Source organism: Corythoichthys intestinalis, chromosome 9 (genome assembly GCF_030265065.1).
Source record: "Corythoichthys intestinalis isolate RoL2023-P3 chromosome 9, ASM3026506v1, whole genome shotgun sequence".
NCBI lineage: Eukaryota > Metazoa > Chordata > Actinopteri > Syngnathiformes > Syngnathidae > Corythoichthys > Corythoichthys intestinalis.
In genome coordinates this window covers 13373987-13398660 of record NC_080403.1, presented here as the reverse complement: position 1 = coordinate 13398660, position 24674 = coordinate 13373987, and the positions used below count along the sequence as shown (strand labels likewise).

The 24674-nt window shown below is 41.1% G+C and overlaps 1 protein-coding gene across 2 annotated transcripts in view; it reads left to right on the top strand.

Annotated features, from left to right (window-relative positions):
• grm2a (glutamate receptor, metabotropic 2a) overlaps window positions 1–24674 on the top strand; it is an 83956-nt gene that overhangs the window by 7511 nt on the left and 51771 nt on the right. For both annotated transcript variants that reach the window (XM_057845903.1, XM_057845902.1), the window contains one exon: window positions 22755–23489. In XM_057845903.1, the coding sequence (XP_057701886.1) occupies window positions 22962–23489 (528 nt within the window). In that variant the 5' untranslated portion in view covers window positions 22755–22961. The remainder of the gene's footprint in view (window positions 1–22754; window positions 23490–24674) is intronic.

The following is a 24674-nucleotide window of genomic DNA, read 5'->3' as shown; positions in this document are numbered from 1 at the left end:
ACCACGACTTCCGTGTCTAATTTTTCGCCGCCAAGCAAGCGTTACAATATTAATTAAAAATGAATGAATACTAAATACTATTGAATATGTCATCAATATCATTTTAAAAATTTAAGTGACGGGTCAAAATAGACTATGACCGGATTTTTATGACCCTGTCAGTCAAAATGACAGACAACGAAAATGTCTACCGCAACCTCTGGTTGGAACAAATGCGCTCTTCCTTGTGTGTGCGTGCCACTCCATTCTTCTTCGTGTCTAATACGCTCTTACTCGTGTGCCATTAGTGCCACCTGCTCTACGCTTCCTGTGTAAAGATAAAAGATAAAAGTCGAAATCACATGAGTCGGGTACTTCGTAACCTGGGGACTACTTGTACAAGACAGACACATGCAACTCTGGGAAAAAATGAGCTGTTTGTCATTTAGTGTCATTGATTGAGTCACAAGCGCAGCAAGCAGCACAGGCCATTGATTTTGAAGTCATCTTATTTTCCTTTTTAAATTGTTAAATCTATTGCTTATACTGAGAGAACATCAGTCATTTGGTTTTCATTGTTCATGAAAATCAAGTTGGAAGTCCTAAAAAAATGCATTACCATTAACTGATTTACCTAACCCTTCAAATGCTTGTGAGTATTTGAAAACCATAGCATATTGTGCATTGTAAAATATATGTTACTAATATTAATTAAATGCAAATTACTTAATTTTTTCACATTTCAAGGACTAAATTAAACTTAAGTGGATTATAGTCAATTATTTATTTTGAGTTTGTAGTACTCAAATTAACTTGAATGAATTAGATTACAGTAACTTATTTATTGTGATCTACCAGTACTGAAGTGATACCTTAATTAGCATTAGTGCTGCTCATTCATCAGATGCAGGTAAACATTTTTTTTCCTGAAATAATTCTACAATAGAAAAAGCACGTGCTAATTTAATTAATTATTTTCAAACAGGAATAACCTTACCCCCAAATAAATGAAGGGCGAGCACTCAATGGATTCATTGAGGAGAATTGAACTGTTTTAAAATGCTCAACAATGCATTTAAGACACAAGAGACATTGGCTCTTGACACACTGCTGAATGTTTTGTCAATGCTTGATGTGGAATGAACAGTCAGTAGTATAACCTTATTAAATATACCCATAGCTCTCTTCAACACCTTCACTTACTTCACATCGATTTGGTAAGTAAATATTGTGGCGATCAACGTGGAAAAGAATGACAGGGACCTGCTTTTTTTTTGGAATATTTGCTGTTCTTGTGCCCCCTACACCACACGACCCTAAGAAACAACACATTCATGAACAGAACACACATCACATAACAAGAGCAATCACTACTCTCAGTTGTGGTTGCCACAACTACCCATCATCCATTGCGGTGGAACAGATGAATAACAGTCGCTACAATATTTTGCTCTTTTGTAAACAGTGGCGTTGCGTGGCAGTTTATAAAAAAGTAAAACATTTACCTACGAAATCGATGTAAAGTAAGTGAAGGTGCTGAAGAGAGCTCTGGTTGACAGCGCGGTTGACCGTGGACGTGTGCGGGAATGATTTGGTGTCAGAAAAGTGTGAAATACACAAGGCAGATCTGCGATTGTCTGAAACTACACCCAAAGAACACTGGGTACAATTTTTTTCTAATTTGACTTAACTGAAATACATCAAGTTAGGCATGTTTTCCAGTCGTTAATGACTACTTATTGAAAATGTGTGGTCACAACAGCTTGATCAAAATTGACTTTGCTTCACATATCATATTTAATTAAGCTGTATATTAGCATTTACAGTGTGGGCCAAAGCATACTTTTACAATATAGAAAGATCCGATGCAATACTTTTTCCAACAGCAGAGAATACTGTTCATTTTTAAAAGGCACTGTCATAACGAAATGCATTAATACGCCGGTATGGAACTAAATGGGGCAACCATCATTTCAAAAACAGTTGTGAGTATGATGAAGTGAAAATTTAGTCCACCTACCTATTCATATCCATCAGCAAAATGCGGCGATGTCCACGGTGGTACGTAAGTTGTGCTAAAGTTTTGCAGTGCACTGTAAGATTCATGATCTAGTTCATGTAATATGTAACATCTTAATAACCCTTTGAAGAAAATGTGATATTGGCAGGAATGAAAATCAGATCATGCCAAGATAATATACAGAAATATTATTTTTATTGATTGAAAAAACAAAACTTACCAATAGAGTGCAGCTGTACAAGAAATTATGAAAAACAAAAACAAACTACAAGCCAAACACAATAACATTTGTACTGTCGTACAGAAACTAAACTGCTATCCACCCATCACACATTGAGACCAATCACTTCTTGCAGCGACAAAGTGTGCGAGACAGAGTCAGAGGATGAATGTTTGATGAAGAAGGTGGAATGGGGCTCCTGGGAAGAAGAATGAGAGGAAAAGGAGGACTTTTGGTGAGCCCATGTAAGGGATTCCCCCTTTTTTCCTGGTGCGATAGGCTCGGGGGTGCAGTTGAAAGCGAGGACAAGAGTGATGGATGGGATAAGTAGACTGGGAATCCTTTGGAAACCATGGCGACGGGAGGAGCCTGTGGAATGAACAGTGTATGATGACACACTTTCAACTTCAAGGTCCTTGTCGCTAATTGTATCCTTGGCCTTATTAGAAAAGGTCAGACACTTTATTTTCACTAGCCATTTCCTGGTTTTGATAATAACTGGCTATGGGAGGCACAAAATGAACTTGGCATCTCAAAGAAGATTTATGCATTTCACATTGTCTGAAAAGGGGCAACAAAGTCTTTACCAGTATTGTTTATGAGGACACATCTCTGCTCAGTTTTTCTCTTCTGCCAAGGATGTGTCCAAATTAATAAAATGGGTAGAGAGGACCCGTACGGACACATCTGTGCTCATATTTACCTGTTTTTAAAAAGTAATTGCTGTGTTGGTAAACTGTTTCGATGCTAATACTGTGATATCTTGAGTTATGAGTAACTTGATATTTCTGCCAGCCCAATCCCCAATTCTAACCTTTTATTTGTTTATTCAATGTTTTAGATTTTTGCTTTGCCTTGAGGTGTATGACTTACAGTGGGGCAAATAAGTATTTAGTCAACCACTAATTGTGCAAGTTCTCCCACTTGAAATTATTAGAGAGGCCTGTAATAGTCAACATGGGTAAACCTCATCCATGAGAGACAGAATGTGGAAAAAAAACCCAGAAAATCACATTGTTCGATTTTTAAAGAATTTATTTGCAAATCATGGTGGAAAATAAGTATTTGATCAATACCAAAAGTTCATCTCAATACTTTGTTATGTACCCTTTGTTGGAAATAACGGAGGCCAAACGTTTTCTGTAACTCTTCACAAGCTTTTCACACACTGTTGCTGGTATTTTAGCTCATTCCTCCATGCAGATCTCCTCTAGAGCAGTGATGTTTTGGGGCTGTCGTTGGGCAACACCGATTTTCAACTCCCTCCACAGATTTTCTATGTGGTTGAGATCTGGAGACTGGCTTGGCCACTCCAGGACCTTGAAATAGTTCTTACAAAGCGACTCCTTTGTTTCCCTGGCTGTGTGTTTGGGATCATTGTTATGCTGAAAGACCCAGCCACGTTTAATCTTCAATGCCCTTGCTGATGGAAGGATATTTTCACTCAAAATCACTCGATACATGGCCCCATTCATTCTTTCCTTTACATAGATCAGTCGTCCTGGTCCCTTTGCAGAAAAACAGCCCCAAAGCATGATGTTTCCACCCCGATGCTTCACAGTGGGTATGGTGTTCTTCGGATGCAATTCAGTATTCTTTCTCCTCCAAACACGAGAACCTGTGTTTCTACCAAAAAGTTCTATTTTGGTTTCATCTGACCATAACACATTCTCCCAGTTCTCTTCTAGATCATCCAAATGCTCTCTAGCGAACTGCAGAGGGGCCTGGACGTGTACTGGCTTCAGCAGGGGTACACGTCTGGTGGTGCAGGATTTGAGTCCCTGGCGGCACATTATGTTACTGATAGTAGCCTTTGTTACTGGGGTCCCAGCTCTCTGTAGGTCATTCACTAGGTCCCCCCGTGTGGTTCTGTGATTTTTGCTCACCGTTCTTGTTATCATTTTGATGCCACGGCGTGAGATCTTGCATTGAGCCCCAGATCGAGGGAGATTATCAGTGGTCTTGTATGTCTTCCATTTTCTAATAATTGCTCCCACAGTTGGTTTCTTTACGCCAAGCATTTTACCTATACAGATTCAGTCTTCCAAGCCTGGTGCGGGTCCACATATTTGTCTCTGGTGTCCTTCGACAGCTCTTTGGTCTTGGCAACAGTGGAGTTTGGAGTGTGACTGACTGAGATTGTGGACAGGTGTCTTTTATGCCGATAATGAGTTAAAACAGGTGCCATTAATACAGGTAACGGGTGGAGCCTCGTTAGACCTCGTTAGAAGAAGTTAGACCTCTTTGACAGCCAGAAATCTTGCTTGTTTGAAGGTGACCAAATACTTATTTTCCACTCTAATTTGGAAATATTTTTTTAAAAAATCAAACAATGTGATTTTCTGTTTTTTTTTTTTTTCCACATTCTGTCTTTCATGGTTAAAGTTTACTCATGTTGACAATTACAGGCCTCTCTAATCTTTTCAAGTAGGAGAACTTGCACAATTGGTGGTTGACCAAATACTTATTTGCACCACTGTACAGTGAACTAAGCTCACCTCACTGCACAACAGTTAGCAGTTTGGCTGGTACTGAACAATTCTTTAAAAAAGAGGCTTCAAGCTGTTCATTCCCACTTCCAACTGACGTTTATTGTCAAACTGAACGAAAAACAAAAACAGTTATACCTTCTGTATTTAAAACATTGAAATGGCCTTGCATTTGGAAACTCCTCTGGCTTAATTTAAAAAATAAGGGAAAACTGTCGGCTACGGCTAACGAATAGATTTGCTGTCGCAGCCTTACAACCCTTTGTGCTAAAGATTCCTTTAATACATTGCACTACCCTCCCCTCACACCCCCATCACGGTGCTGGGTGATGGCTGCCAGTCGGGAACCTGGCAGCCACAGTAATAGGGTGGTAGGTGGGTCCCACACTTTTTCCATATGGCGTGGCTCCCGGGGTGTGGCCTCCCCTCTGCCTCGGCTGCCGGCCGCGGGAGTGGGTTGGGGGGTCGGGTCTCTGATCTTGCATCGCCCCGTGGCAGTTCCTGGGCGTTCTCCTGCCTCCGCCTTCCCCTCTCTTCTCTGGCTGGGCATCCGCCCTGCGCTCCGTCGCGGGTCGCTGGCTGGGCGCCGGTGTATCAGCGGGGTGTCGCCTGCACCGGCGGGGGGCCCTGCCTTGCCTGGGGCTTGGTGGGCCGCTGGGGGTCCCATGGCGTGCCGTGCCGGTTGGGGGGCTGTGGCTGTGGCTCGTGGCCCGGGTGGGCGGGCGGGGGTGGGTGTAGGCGTGGTGTTGGTGATGCGTCCCCTCCTGCCATCCCTGAAGGCCGGTTGATGGGCGCGCGGGTGGCCCGGGGGACCACCCTGGGTCCCGGGGGAGGGGGCGGTGGCTCCTTTGCTGGGCGGCGGGAGGAGGGATGGGCTGCGCATGGCCCCCCCGCGTGCCCTCCCTCCCCGGGCTGGCTGGGTGGGGACCGTGGCCCTGGGTTGGCGCCCGCGTGGTTTCTCCGCCCGTCTGCGTGGCTGTCGCGCGCCCGGTGGGGCTTGCGTGCTGCTGGATGTGGTAGGGCATGCTCGGGTTGGGGGTTCCGGTGCCGGGATTGGCGATGCGGCGGCGTAGGGTTGGTCGCCAACGGGCTTACACTCATAAGAGATTCACACGATTACTGGGTTCTAGATCACAGAACTGATTTGTGTACACTCTACCCCTTTCAATCACTTAGCTTATAGTCTTATAGACACCCCCACCCCCATTCTCCTCTTTCACTGGCCAATTGGCCCCCACATGGTGTAAACCGGAAATACATCTCGCTGACGATAGCACCAGCATATTAGTAACTAGTTTAGATGTTCAATGTATTTCTTGTTGTTGTTTGTGTATGTGTTTCTTTTCTTTCTTCTCTTGTATTTCTTTTCTTCTGTCCCCCCATAATCCCTTCCTGTTCGCTGCTTTGTCATAATAAAAAGGTATTTTGAAGGATCACAATGGGAGTATGTCAGACTCTCCATGTGAAACATTAAAACTGTTCAGAATCCGGGCACTTAGACTTCCATTCTCTGTGTCAAACAGCTGAACGGGACAGGTTAAAACAAAAAACAAAACAAAAAAAAAACAAATGTGACTGAGAATTACATGGCGAAAACGTACGGCCAAAACTAGCTAAGAATTGCATTTCCGGTTTTCAGGTAAAAGACCGAAAGTTTAGCACCGAAAAGTGTAGAGAACCTAAAGGCTGAGTTATGCTTCTGAGGCTGACGTCCGCCATCAAGGCAGACTCAATTTACGAACCTCCGCCGTAGCCTGACCTGCACCTTTACAGAATTTTGACTAGGTGTCACGTCAACATGTGGTGACGCAACACAAATGGATTGTGATTGGTCTGCTTAGACCACAGGTGTCAAACCGATTCCAGAAACGGCCAAGTGGGTGCTGGATTTTGTTCCAGTCGATACCGTGCAGAGAGTTTAACCAATGAACTTCCAACTGAAACAAGCAGCACCTGACAAGAGAGATGTCCTGATTGATCGGGTCCGATCACGTCATTTTCAAAGTATTGGAATCGGCAAAAAAATATCGGACATGCCTTTTTTTAATATATATATTTATTTTTTAATTAAATCGTTTTCTAATTGTATTTAACGTTACAAACATAATATGTTACACTCATCCAGTCTTTAATTTAGGCTTAAGGTAGGTTTTCAAATTTATCCCGAGAGGCAGAAATTATTTTTAAAAAAATGTATCACGTAAAAATGCTTAATGCAATTAATACATGCGCTGCACGACCCACACTCGCATTGTCGCGCTCGATCTGTAATGGCACCGTTTTGCCCATATAGAGAGATAAAAGGCAGCGTACCACAAGTAGGGTGATATTTGGTAGTCTTTGGAACCATTTTTTAATTGGCTAAAGCCTTACAATCCCTCTCACTACGATTAGAATATCGTGGGAAGCATTGTAGGGAAGCAAGGTAACAATTGATTTTTGTCTTAACACCTGAAGTTAGTCCCTAACGCAGAGAAGATATATCAGTTGGTAGCACTACGCACAGTCATGAGGGCACTTCCCATCATGCATTTGGGCAGAAGTTAAATGCCTGAATTATCCTTTACTGAAAGCTCATAAAAATCCTCTAGATGGCAATATTTAGTCACAATATACAAAATCACATCTGTCCTTTAAGAATTACAAGTCTTTCTATCTGTGGATCCCTCTCACAGAAAGAATGTTAATAATGTAAATGCCATCTTGAGTATTTATTGTCATAGTAAACAAATACAGTACTTATGTACTGTATGATGAATGTATATATTCGTCCGAGTTTTATTCATTTTTTTCTTAATGCATTGCCAAAATGTATATGATCGGGAAAAATTATCGGGAATGATTGGAATTGAATCAGGAGCAAAAAAAAAACAATCGGATCGGGAAATATCGGGATCGGCAGATACTCAAACTAAAACGATCGGATCGGGAGCAAAAAAAATGATCGGAACAACCCTACCTGACAAAGTTTAACTGATTACACATGTAAAAGATCTGATTGGTGAAAAGGTGTCCTCTTCATTGTTTGGAAAGCAAACCTGCACCCACTTGGCCCTTTCTGGAATCGGTTTGACACCTGCGGCTTAGACTGTTGTTTTCAGTTCAAAATTAAATCACCCCCATTTTCAAACATTGTTGTGCTACACGCAAAAATGGACCAAGCCGACGAGACTATCATCGAAGAGGTCCGCCGAAGAGGTCCACAAGTACGACAACCTCTACAATGCTTCATCAAGACATTATAAAGATTTCCAAATGGTTAGCAATTTGTGGAAGGAGATTGATGAAAATACGCCGCTGGAGGTCAGCGATTCCATAAAAAAAAGTGGAAGAACCTCCGAGACAAGTATGTGTGTGTTCGGAAGCGAATGGCCACACGAAGCGGTGACACAGTCGGCCAAAAACTGACAGCTTTTTATCACTTCATGTCGAATTTTTGGTTGGTGCACTTCATCATTTATTGTGTACATATATTTGCTACGAGTCTTTGACTTATTTACATTTTACACTTCAAGTGTATGAAGAATAATGCAATAATGCACAGGTTTGGTGTCAAAAGAGTTGTTTTGATGTTTAATTTTCAACTACAGACAGTTCACACAATTGATACATCATCACTGATTGAGATTGCCTCAGTTCTTTTATGATAACGTATTTACCATCAAGATTTCCAACGCAGTTTGAAGTTCCATAGCCGCCAGAAATCTGCTCTTACTTCCCACTGGCTGGTTGTAGGACACGGCAAAGAAATCAGACAAAACGCTGGACAACGCAGCTTGCTGGCTTCTACCCGATGCTAGAATTCGTACACTGCCAGTCTCTGTGTGGCATCAACAGTCAAACAGACCACCTCCGCAACCGTCTTCTGCGTCGCCTGCGCCTCAACATTTGTATTTTAATAGCCCTAGATGGCTTTCCCCTCTTTATTTCGGCAACAATGAAATAAACAAATAACAAAATAATAGCGGGCTGCCGCAACAAGCAACCGCTAACATTCACTTTCTGCAGTTCATTCCACTCGCTTCTGGCTATGTCACCGCTCCCCAGTCTGATCGCCTCTTCAAGGACCCGCGTTTAGTTAGGGACATTACAGTATGATCAACATTTGTTGTTCAATGTTGATGAGCTGAAGATCCACATTCATGCTTTCCACCTCCGGTGGCATTGATGTGTAACCGGGAGAAAACTAAAGGAAGTCGACAAGAGTCCCCCAAAACCGTACAAACACAATGCCACACCCCTCTAGTGGCTTGGCAGTAAATTACAGAGCAACGCGTTCCCTTGCTGCAGAACTATCGGATGGTCATTGATGACGTAGGGTCTACATTGTCGCTATGCCGTCACCGCAACCCAAAAGCATAACTCAGGCTTTAGTCCTCTTATGATGACGTAATCAAAATACGGCGAGCTAATACTACTGGCTCACAGCCAACATGTCCGCAGTTTGGAAGTAATTTGAGGTATCGAATACCTATCCTAAATACCTATCCTAAATACCTATACCAATACCTTAATATCAAATCTTTATTAAATTAGGGAAAATAAAATTAATTTGCTTCATCGCTGTCACACTCTTGTTCTGAAGTTGCTTTCATTGATGTCCCGCGTCAAATTGAGTACAGTGTATTTCAGCCTGTGCGTGAGTGGTTTGGAGTTTATGTGTATACTGTTACCTTGTCTGGCTCACGATCGATTCCTCTTGTTGCACAAGAAAATGCTGAGTCTTATTTTAAGGAGTAGGAGAGATTGTAATAGCCTTCGCAAGAGCATTACTAGTTTCGGCGAAACTGGAATAGCTTTTTGTTGTTGTTGTGAACTGCAGTTCCACACAAATGTACAATGAGATCTCATTTAGTTCAGAAATTGGAGGTATGAGACCCATTTTTCGAGTGTCCCATACTTGCCGTGAGTTAAAATTTCTGATGGGGTGCAAAATCTGACAGAACACCAGGAACGCACCCTCCCATGGGGTTTCAGAATCGGCACTTTTCAAATTAAATGTCTCGAGCCTTCGGGGTTGTAATAGGATATAATGAAATAAAATAATCTAAAATATAAATAAATAAAATATGAATTATATACATGTGCTTTTTCGGCCTTTTGGTTTTTCTGCCAAATGTATCCAATATTTGTTTTTTGGTTTCGGCCAAGAATTTGCTTTTGGTACATCTCTAATATATATAATATTCACTGGTGTATTGACGTTAGCCACACGAATGTTGACTTATCTTACTGCGGTTTACTGAGCGTTTAGTAGTCTCCATGCAGAGCTGTATCATTCTGCCCCCAGGTGGTCAAGAGAAGCATATCACAAGGAGCAGTACAGCATCCATTTAGATTTAGTGAAAAACTATTCAATTCTTTGCCCTTCCAGTATTATAAAGTACAACACTATCGAGTGAGATTACTTATATTTCCAATTCATTTCAATAGAGAAAGTGTTTGAAATTTAGGTACGAGACTTTTGCATTACAAATGTGGTCACAGAACAAATTCAACTTGTATCTCAAGGCACAACTTATCCCAAATAAACAAATAATGCATGAAATGAAATTTGAACTTGATCTAGATTCATAGTGTAGCCGTTTGAAGATAATTCCTGCGTAACCCAAACAAAGGCTTTAGTATTGGTGCCCCCTCCATTGTGCTCTTCTACCAGTCCAATTTTCTTTTTGACACATTAGTGGGACTGTGCTACCTGCATTTTACATGCAAACCTGACCTGAAAGACCAAGATGCTGCCGAGTTTGTTATTTGGTACACTTATCCTTTTGACGATCGCTGGGAGCTGGAGGAAATCCCAGCCGACTGCCGGCGACTTCTACATAATGGATGCTGTCTGAATAGTGGCCCACGCCACAAAATCAATCAGAGCATTTGGATGCCCTCTTTATTAAGTCAGGTTAGATCTGATCGCTCAGCACATTTCGGTCACATATATGTGATTGTAGATACAGTATGTGATTCAATCTGATTTTTGATAACAAACCATGTGATCGGCACCTGATTTTTCTTTCAATCTGTTGAAATGATGTCACTTGTAGCATGAAGTGGAAAGAAGGCTGCTGTTTTGTTTGTACATTGCACCCTAATAAATCGATTTAGATGACACTTGATTTGATACTTTAGCCACTGGATTAAGATTTTAGCTTATTTAGTTATTTAAATGGTTAAGTGATCTTGTTTAGTATTCAGCGTGTGGTATTTAATAATTACTTGGGTTTTATAGAGGGCCCATCAAGGGACCCAAATATGTTTAATAGTACTCATGGGGTAATTATGCAGTTTATGCGTAGAATACAGAATGAAGACATCAGTTGGTGTCACTTTATTGACTGGGTTCGAGGCCACAACCAAATATTGAAAATTCCAATTATTTCAGTTTTTCATCTTCATGTTTCACTTTTCATTTGAGTCTTATGTCAGCATCAACAGCAAGTAATCCATCCTGCTTTTCGGTTTATAAATCCTGCTTACTCTCCTGCAAGTCTTTTTAAATATGAATGTTCACAATATGTTAGCTTTTTTTTTCTTTTTCATACTATGTCGTATTATTAAATTGATGAGAACTCTCCAAATGAGAGTCAACGTAAGAAGCCACCTGAATAATATATTTCTCCAACCTTTACCTCAATTTTCTTCATCTCATTTTTCCACCCACTCGCTTTTGCTTTGTTTCTGTCTCTTTTTCTTGTCCCCCTCCCCACTTTTGCCATTCCTTCACACATTCTGGCTTGAAGTGTAGAAGAGGCTGCTGGGATTTATGCTCCTGAATTAAAAAAGGCCATCTGCTGCAGAAAGTAGAGACGGTCACACAGGAGGAGAAAGAGAAAAAATAGGCAATAATCCTTGGTTGGATATTACATCTTAAATGTATATGTGCACCAACATCATATATTTTATTGGGCTCCGAAGCGTGTAAAAGTAAAAATGAACTGCTGGCTTGGTAGAAATTAGTAATACATTTCAAAAATTATGACTGTCATGCAAATGCAAGTTGAAGTGAGTTTGTGACCAATCAGTACAATATATGATTTCTTCGGTGTTGCAGTAAGGCTTTTGTTTTATCGTACATACATCGTACATATACAGTGCTCCTCGCAAATAGGGTAGTTTGGCTGAAGTAAAAGGTGTTAGCTGCACTTCTGGTTAAGACAGCAGCTCAAAATCAATAAACAAAAAAATCTCTTAAAAATCTGATTTTATCTTCAGTAATATATGGTGCCACAAATTCCTTTTGTACCGAACAAATAATAGTTGTCGACACCTGCACACCTTGCAATCGACCCTCACATACTAGTTATTGTAATGGAACAATCGCATCTACTGGTGGTATTCTCAGGAAACAGAGCTTGGTGGCAACCTATATAAATACAAAGAAGCACTGTCTTCTCTTTTTGTACCTTCTTCACTATCTGTTCTGTGCAATGGTTATAGTTGGTTATCCTGAATAGCTAACTTGTGTATATACAGAAGGACAAAATACACAATGGGTTGCTCAATATGGACTGCTCATGTGAAAGAAATAACATAACAATGACGAAAAATCCTTTTATAAATAATTATGAAACCTACAGCAACTGGCTATGCACATTTCAACACTGCTGGCCAAAAATACTGGCACCCCTGCAGTTCTGTCACTAATATCTAGATAATATCTTCATTTATTTTGCTTGAAATGAAGAACACAAAGGGAATGAAAGAAAAAAATTAAATCATTATCATTTTACACAAAACTCCAAAAATGGGCTGGACAAAAGTATTGGCACCCTCAGCCTAATACTTGGTAGCACAAACTTTAGACAAAATAGCTGCGAACAACCACTTCCAGTATCCATCAATGAGTTTCTTACAATGCTCTGCTGGAATTTTAGACCATTCTTCTTTGGCCAAATGCTCCAGGTCTCTGAGATTTGAAGGGTGCTTTCTCCAAACTGCCATTTTCAGATCTTTCCACTGGTGATCTATGGGATTCAGGTCTGGACTCATTGCTGGCCACTTTAGAAGTCTTCAGTGCTTACTCTCACACCATTTTCTAGTGCTTTTTGAAGTGTGTTTTGGGTCATTGTCCCGCTGGGAGACCCATGACCTCTGAAGGAGACCCAGCTTTCTCTCACCGGGCCCTGCATTATGCTGCAAAATTTGTTGGTAGTCTTCAGACTTAAAAATGCCATGCACACGGTCAAGCAGTCCAGTGCCAGAGGCAGCAAAGCAACCCCAATCAGGGAACCTCCGCCATGTTTGACTGTGTGGACCTTGTTCTTTTCTTTGAAGGCCTCGTTTTTTTCCGTGTAAACTCTATATTGATGCCTTTTCCCAAAAAGCTTTACTTTTGTCTCATCTGACCAGAGAACCTTCTTCCAAAACGTTTTTGGCTTTCTCAGTTATGTTTTGGAGAAACTCCAGCCTGGCTATTTTATGTCTCTGGGTCAGAAGTGGGGTCTTCGTGGGTTTCCTACCATAGAGTCCCTTTTCATTCAGATGCCGACAAATAGTACGGGTTGACACTGTTGTACCCTCCGACTGCAGAACGGTTTGAAGTTGTTTGGATGTTAGAAAAGGTTCTTAATCCGCCATCCGCGCAATCTTTCATTGAAATCTCTTGTCAATTTTTATTTTCCGTCCACATCTAGGGAGGTTAGCTACAGTGCCATGGGCTTTACACTTATTGATGACACTGTGCAAGGTAGACACAGGAACATTCAGGTCTTTGGAGATGGACTTGTAGCCTTGGGATTGTTCATACGTCCTCACAATTTTGCTTCTCAAGTCCTCAAACAGTTCTTTGGCCCTCTTTCTTCTCTCCATGCTCAATGTGGTGTGGTGGTCCTTGCCCTCACTCCCCTCTGTTGGCTATTATGTTATAACACTTCCTGTTTTTATGTATGGAATCACTTCAAACTTGGCTCACCTGGGAGCGCACCTGCAGCTCATCAAAAATCATCACTGCTCATAAGGATCGGCCTGGTCAGCAAGCAGGTGTCAGATGATTCTGCCAGTCACAATTGGTACATCGGCCAACCAAGCCTGTAGTTTCTAACTCTCGTCTTTGTACTCTTAACTTATTCTGTTTTTTGCCATCAGGACACCCACCTATCAAAGCCCTCGCAGCCACAGCCAGAGCCTCAGCCACCGCCATTGACCATTCAACCCACCAGCCGCTCAACACCTTACCCTTGTACAATAAATATCACTTCACACTTCATCTCTTTCCGGCTCGCATTTTGGTCCACATCAACTTTGCTTACCTTGTCTTAAAATGTGGTACACACAAGGACACAGGACAGAGGTTGAGTCAACTTTAATCCATTTTAACTGGCCGCAAGTGTGATTCAGTTATTGCTACCATCTGTTATGTGCCACAGGTAACTAACAGGTGCTGTTAATTACACAAATTAGAGAAGCATCACATGATTTTTCAAAGGGTGCCAATAATTTTGTCCGGCCCATTTTTGGAGTTTTGTGTAAAATAATAATGATTTTTTTTCCCCCCATTCTCTTTTGTGTTTTTTTTAATTGCAAGCAAAATAAACGAAGATATTACTACTACCACAGCATTCGTAATTGCAATCATTTTCTGGGGGAAATTGAGCATTATCGGACAGAATTGCAGCTGTGCCAATAATTTTGGCCAGAGGTGTATACAGTATCTATATAGACCCCAATCACCAACGTCACACAATCATGTGATCGCTGTATTGTGCCACCATATTGTCCGTCATTGTGTGTCCGAATTGTCAATGATCGTAGTTTCTAAAGGTGGATTCACTTGCAAATTATGGAAACCCCAGTGCTTTCAGACGCTGTAAACTCATTGGATGAGTTGCATTAAAGCCGTTATTTGGAAAAGCTTCGGTCGATCCAGTCACCAGATCCATATTTGATGCCCAAATCGATGTTTCCTTCCGTCCGGTCCCGTCCCGTGCGTCAGAGCTCCTCCTGAGACCACAAAATTTCCAATCATACTCCAGTTTATGTCACGATGAGGAGTCGGGTACCCAAAATCGGCACCGGCCCCAATGTAAACTGACATTTGGTCAGCTGAGCGTCACCGTTGTCACGATTGTAAAATGAAACTTGATCGGCGGTTCGACAACGGGCCGGTGTGTGCCGAAAAAAACCCGCCCCGCGTGAAATGTCCCCCCTGACGGAAGCGCTTATTTATAATGCTTTATTGAAGTGAAAACATCAAATGTTTTCATGGACGCATTACAGTAATCTATTTACGACTGTAAGATCAATTTTAAATAATTAAATTACACAAAATATTAGTACTGTATTTTAGTAACAAATCGTGGACTGGGCCACATAACCGTCTTTGAACAGAAATGTATTAGTCTACAGGTTTTCACGACCATATTAAAATGACAATCACACAGGTATGACATTTATTAGTTCACACAGGTATGACATTTATTAGTTCAAGCAGAGTAAAATAATACATAATCACGGTACAAGTAAGTCGTTTCCGTTTGGGCGCTCCCGTCAGTGGGGACATTTCACACGGAGTGGCTATTTTTCGGCACAACACCTGATGTTGTGCTCACCTTCTTGCTGCGCGATCGTGGTGACGAGCTTCATAGTCGCCGTCTGATGATGTCTGCGATCGTGTTGGCATCACGACTATTGATGTTTTCGCCGCTGTCTGACGGCTGTCGACACAAACGCATCATGGACCGAGATAAACAAACCGTGCTGCTTTAGAGATTTCCCCTTTTAACAATGGTCACACAGCAACTACTAAAATGACCGTTTATCTTCTCTGTTACTGCAACCAGCCGCCACACATGCCTTCATCATTTTGATTAATCAATGTTAACGATTGTCAGGAAGGTTTTTGGGTTTGTTTACTAGGCGGTGATTCCTTACACAAGCAGAAAAACACGCAGTAATAAGAGGAATGTACGTAGCGGTAATATGTAAACACGATGAGCTGACAGACAATATGGCGGCACAAGTCAGGGGGGTGGAGTTGTGACGTCATGTGATTGGGGTCTATATATCTCCGTGTGATCTGCGGCCAGGCCTGGACTCGAACTTGACCCCTGCTCCGGATTGAAGAAGCTACCAAATTACCAAATTTTATTTACAGTACGTATCGTGATACTATTGTTAATTAAATCATGTACTTTGAACTAATAACTCAGACTATTTAACTTTGTACTAGGTGTCACATCAGCGCAAAGATGTTTAATTTTAGATGTTCATCATTCGATTTTGAATAAAAGAAACATGCTAGAATATATGGTTAAAATAGGATGTGTTTTCAAAGGTTGTTTTTGAACACTGCACGCAATTTGTTGTACATTTCAATCAAAGTAATAACCAATGTTTTTGGGGTATACAGAATTGTTGCAGTAAAGAGACTATTCCTTGAAAGAGCACTAAGAGAAATATCAAAAGAGCACAGACGAAGGAGCTAACAAAGACAGCAAAGAGAATCCACTGGTGAGCTCGGAGACCTCCTGGGGTATGTGGACATTTGGGAAGAAGGCTGCAAATGTGACAGCCACAATTCTTTTGTCAGCGTTGTCACTTGCCGTGTTGTTCTCTAAGACATTTTTTTTTGCTTGTGATATGAGTATACAAAACAGCAACTTTTTGCCAATAACATTGCAAGCTTTCATTTTATTGGCTGCGTGCCTAATGAAGCAAATCCTCACACTTGGGAAAACTGCAGTGCGCATTCTACACTCCAAACATGAAAGTATGTTCTTGTGTAACGCAACGCTCTCGCTCCGTCTGCTGGTGCTTTTGTATTCGAGGGAAGCAGAAGTGACTTGACCCATTTACGCCGTGAACTTCCACTTGTTGACAAGTTGCTGAGGGAGCAAATGAAAACTCTGACATCCACACTCTTTGTCTAATGCAACATGCCACCTCTCATTTCTCATTAAAAGTAGCGAGTGAGCTGCAAGGCAATCTCCACAAATTCTCCACAAGTATTACAAGCGTCTTTTGCTTCTCCCTGGTGTTTGATTGTTTTTGTTTAACTCAACTGGTTTGAATAGGGAGAATTGTCACACAAGAGAAGTTTTAACCACGGCAAAAGCAGCATGGGGCGAATTGACATTGACACGGTTGTAACTAAGCAACCATGCTTGTCAAAGAGAGCAGGTGACAAGAAGAGGATGATGTTTTTTTGCTTTCCAAATGAATGTAAAGTGAAAAGAAACCACCAAACCACAAACAATCGTGACGGCGATAGTTTTGGACTTCAATTAATAACAAAGAACAAGAAGCCGTGACTGGACCGGGGCCAGTTCACACATTGCATGCTCGCCAGTTCTCCCGGAGGACCGAGCACCATGCATGGCCAGACACACCAACTTGTCTTGGTCTGCATTCCACTTCGCTCTTCACCCTCTCCATCTACCGGCAAGTTTCCATGGAAACAACGAGCAGAGGGAGGAGAGCGATGGAGGAAGACAAGAAAAACAGAGGAAACCCCAAAAGATTCTTGTCTGCAGTCTCGACTCCTGTTGAGAGTTTTTATGTTGTTTTAATAGGCAGCTGGCTATTTTCTAACACATTCTCAATGGGTCCTTCACATCCTCCTTTTTAGCGGCCATGATCTGATTTCAGCGCACTTAATCATTTGAATGTCTGTCGAGTTGATATGCCGAGATACTGGATATGATACAAATCCTTCTGGCTCAATAATTTAGTCTGATAGAACTTTACTCACAGTACCTAGTTCTTAATTAAGCCTCAGGGATTCCAAGCAACTGCACAAAAGAGCAGAGGCAAAGAGTAAGACCAATAACCCTTTGCCTCTGCAGTTTCTTAATAGGATCTGCTTTTGTTTCACACGTAACACTGACACAATAAACGTTGCAATGCTGTATAAAACAGCAGTTTAAATATGACTCCATGAGATTTTCAGACAAAAATTCCCAGTCTGAACTGAAATGTTGAGACGGTTTCAAATTGTTGCCTTTTTAAAACAGATTTTTTTTCATCACAGGGAAAAGAAATATTACTGTTTTTGTCTGAGTTGTAATTTGTCTGGGTCTCATTGAGTCGATTTTCAGCTCTAATTATTGCCTCCACCAGAGACAGGATTGTTTTAGGAGGAAAGTTTGCTACATATAAAAAAAAAACTTTTAATCCAATATTGATTGATTTTGTGTTCTAATTTTTGAAAAGTTTATTCCACGTCACTGATGTCCCCCCTTTTCTCAATAAAGAAAGTTAAGCAACCTTATGGCAACCTCTCCAATTGGGGTTCAAACCAAGTCAAGCATGTTGACTACTGAGCCAATAGCTCAGCCAAATTGTACTGTATTTAAATTCTCAGGGAATAAAGTTTTTTTTTAACCGTCTAACATGCACAGCATTTTGTCCAGCTGGTCTTCAGTAGCTCAGTAGACAGGATGCTCAACTGCCAAGGTGACTGTGTGGGTGCAAATCTCGGATGTAGAATGGGAAAAGGAGTGTGATGATGTCGCCACCAAGATGAGTTGCATATGGATCACAGCACAAGTTTAAACTGTTACATTCTTTCTACCATTGTTTTTAGTTAAAAAAACAAAACTAATTTACAGTAAAAAAATTTTTTACCAAAGCACCACAGTATATTGTTTTTAGGAGTATTTTACAGTTTTGTTATTTATTTATTTATTTTTAACTGTATAAATCTGGCAACCACAGTTGCCAGAACAGTGGTACATCGACATACGATCGCTTTGACACACGATCTTTTCGACATCCAACATAAAATTTGACTCGCCATTTGTTTTTACATCCAACGACATGCTTGAAACACGACGGTTTATGACAGCACCGCGGTTTCTTTGTTTTGCTGGAAGATGGACGCACGGTGGATTTTCTTGTGAGAGAAATCAACACAGGTTCCACGAAGGTTAGTGCAGGTGGTAAAAAAAAAGGAAACGTTGACGCGTACTATGGAAATGAAGATGTAAATGATAGAAAAGTATGAGCATGGTGTGCACATCCGTGAACTGGCTCGACGATACGGCCGTTCAATGTCGATCTCGACAGTCCTACTCCGACCTACGTTCGCCAGTCTTTATAAGTTGAAGTGCCAATTATTATTGTGGTAACATCACTAAAGAAATCGGTGCTTCGTCAGGTTTCTAATCATTTATTCCATTAACTTGTGAAGCCAGTTGACGCCAGCAAAAAAACATTAAAAGTAAAATAGAACCGCACTCTCTATCTCACCGTCATGTCAGCCAAGCGGTGTGTTCAAGTACTGCATAAAAGGTCCGCCACATTAGAACCCGATTTGTTCAATTATTACAGGAATTTTTTATTATTATTATGTTATTATTCCGATTTTTATTTATAATTTATTTGTTTTTTCTATGTGTAATTGCCATTTGTAATAGTACCAGCAGTATTTACTAAGGATTTAGTGCAGGTTTTCGGGCAGTGAAACAATTACCGTATTGGCCCGAATATAAGACGGTGTTTTTTTGCAATGAAATAACACTGAAAAAGTGGGGGTTGTCTTATATTGGCCGTCCAGACATTATACCGATTGACGACGCTAGATGGCGCCAGATATCATTGAAGCGATGTTCTGTCATGACAGAGCTCAGTTAATCTCAAGTTTAACCAGTTTGCATTATTTTATTGCAATGTTTTTCCTTATTCAGATTTGTTTCAAGACTACAGTTACAGTTAGACTTCACTTTGACGGTTAACCCTTTAACACCGAACGTGTCGGCAGCGACGCGTTTACGCATATTGTCTTTGAAGCTTCGTCACGCTGTAATTACATCACCCACGTGCCGCTGGTTGGTCTCATTTGAAAGTGCGGAAGTTGATGCCCACACCAGTTTTTATTTGAAGTCAATCGGCCAAGAAAACGGGAGATAATGTCATTTGAGTTTTATTGTTTTATTGCACTCATAAATAGGCATTAAAACGCTGCATGGACCATGTATCTATCTCCATATTTTCATCATTTCTTGTCCTTTTTCAAAACTGAAAGCAGCACAAAAGACTACATACCCCAAGAGCCGTTGTGTAGTGATGTCAAGAAGGACGAACCGAATGTGATCATTTTTCATAAATTTCCGAGCGAGGCGACAACTATTGAAAGGGAGGCATGCGAAGCAAGCAACAGCCGGTTGGTTTGAGCGAGCGACTTTGAAACGTGCAGAATGAATCTAAAACTACATTTAGCGCAAGCAAATGCATTATTTCATTAACTCAAGGAAAAAGAAGAGCCGTATTTGTCGTTGTTTTCTTGGGATGAGTCGGCGTCTCGGCGAGTAGAAGTGACAGCAGCGCGCAAACGGTGAAAGAGTAGGCTGTGTGACATTGTGTGTGACGCAGCTTCGTGACCTGTTCGAGAAGAAGCTTTATTGAGTGCGCGGAAAAAAAAAAGAAAAAAAAATTCAATTTTTATGTAGATGTGTGTTGGAGAAGCTTGATTGCATGTACGTATATACTTTTGATAAGGCGATAGGTACAACACCTAACTTCACAAAGAGATGTCCTCCAAATCCTTTTTGTTTTATGATATATATATATATATATTTTCTCACTATTTTGCACAGTATTTTTTTTTTTTAAATGTAACTCAATGTTTACATTATCTTCAGTTTTAATGTACATACTACACTATGTTAAGTTATGTTTTGAAGTTGCTAAAATTGAGTTTTTGCATTTAGATGTTGGGGCAAATTACTATTAGTTGATGGAGTTTGGGGTTATTGGTGTTTTTCTTCACTGTTATTATGCACGTCATTGAAAAAAATACAATTTTGAATGACAGTTTTTTTATGTATGCCTTGTTAGATAGATGTTAAATAGAATAAATCTAATGTAGTAGCCTAATGCATGTGTTTTATTGTATGTTATAGGTACAGTGCCTTGCAAAAGTATTCGGCCCCCTTGAACCTTGCAACCTTTCGCCACATTTCAGGCCTCAAACATAAAGATATAAAATTTTAATTTTTTGTCAAGAATCAACAACAAGTGGGACACAATCGTGAAGTGGAACAAAATTTATTGGATAATTTAAACTTTTTTAACAAATAAAAAACTGAAAAGTGGGGCGTGCAATACTATTCGGCCCCCTTGCGTTAATACTTTGTAGCGCCACCTTTTGCTCCAATTACAGCTGCAAGTCGCTTAGGGTATGTTTGTATCAGTTTTGCACATCGAGAGACTGACATTCTTGCCCATTCTTCCTTGCAAAACAGCTCGAGCTCAGTGAGGTTGGATGGAAAGTGTTTGTGAACAGCAGTCTTCAGCTCTTTCCACAGATTCTCGATTGGATTCAGGTCTGGACTTTGACTTGGCCATTCTAACACCTGGATACGTTTATTTTTGAACCATTCCATTGTGGATTTGGCTTTATGTTTTGGATCATTGTCCTGTTGGAAGATAAATCTCCTTCCCAGTCTCAGGTCTTGTGCAGATACCAACAGGTTTTCTTCCAGAATGTTCCTGTATATTGCTGCATCCATCTTCCCGTCAATTTTAACCATCTTCCCTGTCCCTGCTGATGAAAAGCAGGCCCAAACCATGATGCTGCCACCACCATGTTTGACAGTGGGGATGGTGTGTTCAGGGTGATGAGCTGTGTTGCTTTTACGCCAAACATATCGTTTTGCATTGTGGCCAAAAAGTTCAATTTTGGTTTCATCTGACCAGAGCACCTTCTTCCACATGTTTGGTGTGTCTCTCAGGTGGCTTGTGGCAAACTTTAAACGAGACTTTTTATGGATATCTTTGAGAAATGGCTTTCTTCTTGCCACTCTTCCATAATGGCCAGATTTGTACAGTGTACGACTGATTGTTGTCGTATGAACAGACTCTCCCACCTCAGCTGTGGATCTCTGCAGTTCATCCAGAGTGATCATGGGCCTCTTGGCTGCATCTCTGATCAGTTTTCTCCTTGTTTGAGAAGAAAGTTTGGAAGGACGGCCGGGTCTTGGTAGATTTGCAGTGGTCTGATGCTCCTTCCATTTCAATATGATGGCTTGCACAGTGCTCCTTGAGATGTTTAAAGCTTGGGAAATCTTTTTGTATCCAAATCCGGCTTTAAACTTCTCCACAACAGTATCTCGGACCTGCCTGGTGTGTTCCTTGGTTTTCATAATGCTCTCTGCACTTTAAACAGAACCCTGAGACTATCACAGACTAGGTGCATTTATACGGAGACTTGATTACACACAGGTGGATTCTATTTATCATCATCGGTCATTTAGGACAACATTGGATCATTCAGAGATCCTCACTGAACTTCTGGAGTGAGTTTGCTGCACTGAAAGTAAAGGGGCCGAATAATATTGCACGCCCCACTTTTCAGGTTTTTATTTGTTAAAAAGTTTAAATTATCCAATAAATGTTGTTCCACTTCACGATTGTGTCCCACTTGTTGTTGATTCTTGACAAAAAAATTAAATTTCATATCTTTATGTTTGAAGCCTGAAATGTGGCGAAAGGTTGCAAGGTTCAAGGGGGCCGAATACTTTTGCAAGGCACTGTATAACTGTGCCAAAAACAGTTTTCTTTGTATTTTGGTGGTTTTAAGAAGTTTGCAAAAAAAATAAAAAATAAAAATTCTGGCGTTGTGGCAACCTATATGTCAGGGAGTTTCGGCAAGAAATTTTAGCCACTTTCATCCATGTGTAAATGTGAGAAGGAATGGTTGTCTGCTTGCTCTGAAAATGACTGAAATCCAGTCCAAGGTGTTACTTGTTTTTTCCCCTGAGCCATTTGGGTTAGGAAATCGCCAGCTCACCCTAATGAAGATAAACACAAAAGAAAATGGATGTATATTTATTTCATGGTTATTTCATTAAGTGAAGATGTCTTTTTTTTTTGGTCTTTCCCCCCCCAAAATATTAATTTGTTATACTGTGAGTGTGTTTTTCCTGATCCGTATTTTTTCTGCTAAATATATGCATTTACAATGCTTCAGTGCATGATTTTTTTAAGCTGGTGGGCTTTCTGTCTTCTTATCAAAAAGCTCCAATACAGTTGGGTCCTTCCAATAAGACAAAGCACTGTTGTGTTGCATCTGAGGCTGCGAGTGACTTTCTCTCTGTTTGATCTGCAGGCTGTAATCTACGAAAGAGCAGGAGAGGAGGACGCGCAAGAGGATCCCGCCGATGCTTTCAATGGCCTCTGTCAGAATGAAAACACTGGTGCTGTGAGATCTGCCGCTGCTGCGTCTCACTGTGTTATTCTCCAGAGACGGCAACATCTAAAGCTGATCTCACGCTGCCCAAAAAAGCAGAGTCAGGTCTTTGCTCTGCCCAGGGATATGTCATTGGGGAACTCCCCAGTGTTGGGGGTGCACCCTGTGCCCCGACCCCTCTGGCTGTCCCATGTCCTTTTCCTGGTCATATGTGTAACTCTCTTTGCCAAGGCTCCCCAAGGTTTGCCTGTGGTCGGTTATAACACGGACTCCAAAAAGGAGATCACGCTGGAAGGAGATTTGATGATTGGCGGTCTCTTTCCCGTGCACCAGAAAGGCGAGGCCGCAGAAGATTGCGGTAAGATCAACGCTCAACGAGGAATCCAGCGACTAGAGGCCATGCTGCTTGCTCTGGATGAAATCAACAGGGATGAGCGCATTTTGCCGGGAATTCGTTTAGGAGCTCATATACTGGACACGTGCTCCAAGGACACTTACGCTCTTGAGCAGTCCCTCGAATTTGTCAGGGCTTCACTCACTAAAGTAGATGACAGTGAGTACACGTGCCCCGATGGATCCTATGCCATCCATGATGAAGTCCCATTGGCCATCTCTGGAGTTATAGGAGGATCTTACAGTGATGTTTCTATTCAGGTATGTACCGATGAATCCCACTAACAGCATTAAGGTTTTCAGTTTAACAATGAGTGCAAAGTCTGAATTTGTTGTTCTGTTCATAAATTGCCACAGTTTATGGTACATAGATGCCTTTACACATCACTTTCAAAATAACGAAAGTTATTTGTTGCTTTTTTTTTGTTGTCTTTATGCGAACAACATCCTGGGCATCTGCTATGTTAAATGGCTCCTATTGTCTAAAACTATGTATTAAGGGGAGTACACACACATATATTTTGAAACTTCACTTCTCACACAAACAGATGTGAAAGCTGATTAAAACTAGGATTGAGTCTGCCAAATGTGCTCATCAGATGTGCGGTTCATTTTGTGTAGTATATGCAAAAAGACTCCTTTAGGGTCTACTATGTGATTTATCAAAGCTGACATGAATTGCAAAGACAGATTTTGCATCTTCATACAGCGAGTCTGAAGAATATTTGCAAACGAGCACTCAATGTGGTGTAAGCCTAGCGAGTGAGTGCAAAATTAGAGAAGGTGAAAACCTTTTCACTCATGGAAGCATATTTTAAATTTGACTCCTACAAATTATTGCAAGATAGTAAATTTTTAGCAATAGAATTTTGGAGCCTCTCAATGATTTTATGGCTAATATGAAACCACTTACAAAAAGAAATCATGTCATTATTACCTAATATCACCTATGACACAGGTGTCAAACTCAAGGACCAACTTTTTGTGTGTCCTGCGATCATGTTTCTTGCTGAAATACAAAAATTGCTGATGACTTACCTTTAAAAACATGGAGTTATTGCAAGAAATTTTTTTTGGTTACCAATCCCCTGTTTAAAACAAAGTGAATAATTGTTGGGTTTTTACTGGCTTCTGTTCAAAACTATCCCCCATTAAATTTGTTTTATATAAGCAGCAATATGAAGGTACCAGGCTGGGTTCGTGTCCCAGCCTAGTCAGAGAGGTAGAAGCGAATCGCGTCGGGGCGCGGCGCATTTAAAAACCGGTTACATTAGTGCCGTGACCCAGATCGGCAGCGAAGATTTTCGGGGGGTGAGCGTGACAGGTACACGCAGGTCCGCGTGTGTGAGTCGGGGTGCAGCGCGTTTCAAGCCGGTTACATTACATAAAATAAAACGCGTAAAAGGCGAATTTTGTTTTTTTCGCATGGACGCAGCAATGTCTAAA